The sequence below is a fragment of the Xenopus laevis genome, chromosome 7L (assembly GCF_017654675.1).
Source record: "Xenopus laevis strain J_2021 chromosome 7L, Xenopus_laevis_v10.1, whole genome shotgun sequence".
NCBI classification, from domain to species: Eukaryota; Metazoa; Chordata; class Amphibia; order Anura; family Pipidae; genus Xenopus; species Xenopus laevis.
In genome coordinates this window covers 2,689,315-2,694,511 of record NC_054383.1, presented here as the reverse complement: position 1 = coordinate 2,694,511, position 5,197 = coordinate 2,689,315, and the positions used below count along the sequence as shown (strand labels likewise).

Genomic DNA, 5,197 nt, shown 5'->3' with positions numbered 1-5,197 from the left:
GCAATAAATAAAGGGGGTGCAGCTTGGTGGGAAAGGAATCAAATTGACTGATAAAAGTCTGTTTAATATAAACATAATAATCCTGTGCAATGTGCACCTTGTGAGGCGGGGCCCTCGTTAGTCGCTCGTTAGTCAGATCTCCCCCCGTCTGACTGATCCAATACAAAATAAGTGCAGTTCAATAAATTGGGGGGCGACTGGATCGAGTCCAAACCTGCTGGACCCCAATAATCAGAGCGGATTTACTATTAGAGAACGTTTATTGTCCAACACCCGCCCACTGGGACTAATACTGGGGACCCCTTTCTGATACCCCCACTCTATGCCGTTTTTAACCCCCAAAATGCCATTTGCACCCAACGACTCCAACAGCCCCAAAACAGACTGAATGGAACCCTCTGCCCCTCTCTCCTGTTTGTCCTTATAAATCCTTGGTCGCTAAAGTCTGCGCCCCTAGCAACTGAATGAGATCTACAGAACTGAAAGGGTTAATGCCCGACTCATAAATAAATAAATAAGGGAAGTGGATTATTTTAGACTTTGCTGCTTTATCACAATAACTTCCCCTTTAATTGAGGAAACGGCTGATCTGAGACATTTCCCCAGAAACCAAGAGTGGGGGTTCAGCTTCTGGACCTGGGGGCGGGGCAGGGGGTTAACTCCCAAAACTGGTGTTAGATTGACGTTTAAGTTAAAGGGGAACTTTGCCCCAAACACTGCTTCATAATGTAAAATAACTTCCCAATATCCATTCATTCCTCATTCTCTCTGGGTCTGTCTGTTCTCTGCACTGCTGGTTCTGACTCCTGATACAACTTCCCAATATCCATTCATTCCTCATTCTCACTGGGTTTATAGTTCTGTGTAACTGTCATTGTGTCTGTCCCTTTCTCTTCTCTGCACTGCTGCTTCTGACTCCTGATACAACTTCCCAATATCCATTCATTCCTCATTCTCACTGGGTTTATAGTTCTGTGTAACTGTCACTGTGTCTGTCCCTTTCTCTGCACTGCTGCTTCTGACTCCTGATACAACTTCCCAATATCCATTCATTCCTCATTCTCACTGGGTTTATAGTTCTGTGTAACTGTCATTGTGTCTGTCCCTTTCTCTGCACTGCTGGTTCTGACTCCTGATACAACCTCCCAGTATCCATTCATTCCTCATTCTCGCTGGGTCTCTCGGTTCTCTGCACTGCTGGTTCTGACTCCTGATACAACCTCCCATTATCCATTCATTCCTCATTCTCACTGGATCTATCTGTTCTCTGCACTGCTGGTTCTGACATCTGAACAATGTTACAGAAGCCAGCTGATAAACACACCTGGACAGACAAACAGACACTGCTTTCACTGAGAATTAAAAAGAAGTGGAACTAAGTCTGAATGACTCCCAACTGGACATACGGCCCCAGATCTGCCAGATCTGGGAATGTAAGGGTTAATACCCCCCTCTGGATGTCACAATTGTAGCTCAGCAGCCATTACAAACTACAAATCCCAGAATTCACTCCTATCCTGGGGAACCCTCTACATTCCAAGAATCTGCAGTGAGGTTGCCTGGAACCTACCTGTTATTTGGGGCCCCGCACCCACTTATTCAATCTCCCTCCGACCCACAATAAATAATTAATTTCAGTCCAATGACGTCCGCACCCCATTACATTCAGAACACATACCCAAAGCATTGGTGTCTAAAGAGTTAACAAAGCCCCCCGAGTATCGGGAGAGCTCCCCAGTAGTGTGGAGGTGCCGATCTGCCTTTTTGGGGCAACACAGGAGTCTCTTGAAAGCCTTCCTGAAGTCTGGGCTCCTGCAGTAGATGATGGGGTTAAACGCGGAGTTGGCGTAGCCCAACCAGTTGAGGAAGAGGAAGAGTTTGTCTGGGATCAGGTTCCTGTAGAAGACATTGACCACGTTGGCCAAGAAGAAGGGCAACCAGCACAGGGTGAAGGTGCCCATGATAATCCCGAGGGTCTTCAAGGCTTTCTGCTCTTTGGCCACCAGGATTTTGGAGAGGATCCTCCGGCTGGACCTGCCGTGGCTCAGGACGTGGCTATGGGAGAACCTGCCCTCGCACTTGTCAATCTTCTTCATCTGCTTCTGCGCCTCCTTGAAGACCCTGATGTAGACGAAGATCATGATGATGAGTGGGAAATAGAAGGAGATGATGGACGAGGCGATGGCGTAAGCTCTGTTGGTGACAAAATCACAGCACCCAGGATCCTCGTAACATTTCATGGCCAGGGGGTCGCCAGTGTCCCTCCACCAGTGCATCATGATGGGCAGGAACGAGACCAGGGCTGAGATGCCCCACACGCTGCACACGATTCCCTTGGCACGGCCCTTGGTCAGGAGACTCTGGTAACGGAAGGGTGAGGTGATGGCGATGTAGCGGTCGATGGAGATGACGCACAGGGTCTCTATACTCGCCGTGACGCACAATACGTCCACTGACGTCCAGAACTCACAGAATATCGACCCGTACAGCCACCTGCCACTCACCACCAACGTGGCACCAAGGGGCACAACAAACAAACCCATAATGAGGTCGGCACAAGCCAAGGACGTGATGAAGACGTTGGTCAAGGTCTGGAGCCTCTGGTTCCTCCCAATGGCCACAATGACCATGATGTTGCCCATGACGATGAGGAGGATGATGGCCGCCATGAGCATAGTCATTCCCACAGTCCACTGGTGAGTGAGCTCGGGCAGGGGGTGCATAGGGCTGGGCACTGTTGGGGGGGTGTCAGACTTGTTCCTGCACTCTATGGACCCCCAGCCGTCCCCCATGATGGGACTTGGTCCAAGTCTGGAGCCTCAGTTCAGATCAGGGGGGGAGAGATGGTCATTGGGAAGAATCTCCTTTGGTGCCAACTGGAGTCTCTCACAGGGGCAACAATTCTCTCTCCTCATTGGTCAACACTCTCATCCCACTGGGCTGTGACTGTCTCTCTCTCTCTGTTTATTGTGGATAAAGGAACAGAGTGTGTGAGTGAAGGGGTCGGTGAATGAGCAGAGTCGGTATCAGTATCAGGTGGAGGAGCAGAGTCAGTATTTCTGTGGGTGTCGGAGTGTCGGGAATATGAAGGGGTCGGAGTCAGAGGACTCTCCGGTCTCTGTTGGAGCCACAGTCAGTCCCAGGGATTGAGTCTGAGAAGGAGCAGCAGGAACAGTCGGGGGTTAAATCCATTCAGTGATTGTCTGATGAGTCTATAGGCCCGGGGGCCGGACATGGACAGTCTCAGGAGTCTCAGCAGATCAGAGGGAAGAGGATTCTATAGTTTTTGGATCCTGCACCTGAGGCCCCCGGGAGTTAAAGGCCAGAGCCCGGGGAGAGTAGTGGATACAGAGAGCGGAGTCCCGGGGCCGAGGGTTCCCCCCACCTCTCCATCCGCTGCTCAACATGATTCTGAGCTCTCAGCGCTGCCCCGCCGGCTCCTCCCCCTCCCCTGCCACTCACACCCCTCCGGCCAATCAGCGCGATGAGGGCGTGGCCCTTTAGAGCTAGAGAAGCTTTTGCCTTTAACCCTCCCTGTGCCGTTACTAAATGAGGAGTGAGTGTATTTACCTGTGAGCCAGGAATGAGAGGGAGGGACTAACAGCAGCTGTGTGACAGTCAGGGCTGGGAGAGGGGCATTAGGACCCAGCAGAGGGCACAGAGTGGCAGAATCATCCAATGGGAGCGAGACATTAATAATAATAATAATAATAATAATAATAATAATAATTAGGATAATAAAATAATAAATAATAATGCAATAATAATGATAACAAATAATAATAAATAATACTATAATAATAATTAATAATAATGATTATTATTATTATTAATAATAATAATAATAAATAATACACAGTGTGACCAACCTGATCTCTGGTGGACTCACATCCCACTAGAAAAGACTAATGACATGAGCAGCAGTGCAGTAAAGTGATGATGTAGGTGAGTCAGACAGTACAGAGGAGTGGGGGTTATACTGGCACTTTACTGGTTAAACACACTCCCCAGTGAATAGAGATGTGGGGGGGGTGAAACAATTAAATAAATGAAGGGAATTAAGAGAGTTGGGGGGGGGAGAAGCTCATGTCACAGGGAGTGAAAGTAAAAGGAGTAAAAACTCCCGGCAGCTGCAGCAGAAATGATGTCACTTCTGTCACATGACTCACTGAAACTTGTGTATTATAATAAATAACGTACCCCCAATGTATAACATGCTACAAAAACTAATAAAAACAATCTTTAAAAAAAATAAATAAATAACGTACCCCCAGTTGTAAAATATAAGGATATTTGAAGTCACCTCGGAGTTCCTTCAGCCTCGTGTTTTTATATGGTCATGAAACTCCTCAGTAACTTATAATATCCTTATATTTTACAATAGGGGGCACTTTATTCACTATGTATTTATTACAATATTTTCATTAGTATATTTTTATTGGCATAAATTAATTTTATTACTATATATTTATTCGTATATATTTATCAGTATATATTTTCAGTATATATTTATTTGTATATAATGTAATACACAGCACTGGCCAACAATACATTAACAGGGGCAAATACAGTGATGGAAGAAAAATGAGTAAATCCAATATATCCAGGTACATTCAAGGGTTAAACAGTAAATCACTAGAGTTATAACAAATGAGCCAGCAGAGGGCGCTCTCATCTGTGTATATTCACTTACTATCCATTCAACCAGCTCAGAATAAAGGGGAAGAAAAGCTTAATGTTGGAACGGTTCCTTTAAGAAAAGTATTTGCCTGAAAGTCCAGAAATAAACTGGAGGAAAAACGTATTGCTACATAGACAATAACACGAAGTCACACGGTGATTACTCGATGAACCCCTGATTTCTCCCACACCCACTAATCACAGACTAGAATTCTGCCAATGGGGCGACACCACCCGGTCCCTAAATTCCTCATTGTCACTGTGTGTAAATTACATTTCTTCTAGGCTCACTGTCTGTCCTTTCTATTCACTCGCCCGGTGGATTTAATTGACTAAACAATGCAGCAAAAGCCAAGTCATTAACAGACCCATAATTAACAGACTTGCGATTGGTCTTTACAAACCAAGTGCTGGTCAAAGTGTATCGGGGAGGGAATCTGTGCTGTGATTGGTGTAGGTGTGTGTTGTGCACTGATCTTTGTGTAAAGGGAGTTTGTTGTGACATTGATAATGTGCT

General features: G+C 46.3%; 1 protein-coding gene across 1 annotated transcript; it reads right to left on the bottom strand.

Moving 5' to 3' along the window:
• Positions 1-1,167: 1,167 nt before the first annotated feature.
• LOC108696008 (beta-1 adrenergic receptor) lies at positions 1,168-3,456 on the bottom strand. The gene has a single exon (XM_018224978.2). It carries the CDS (start codon positions 2,790-2,792, stop codon positions 1,635-1,637), a length of 1,158 nt encoding a protein of 385 aa, XP_018080467.1. The 5' UTR covers positions 2,793-3,456; the 3' UTR covers positions 1,168-1,634.
• Positions 3,457-5,197: the final 1,741 nt, after the last annotated feature.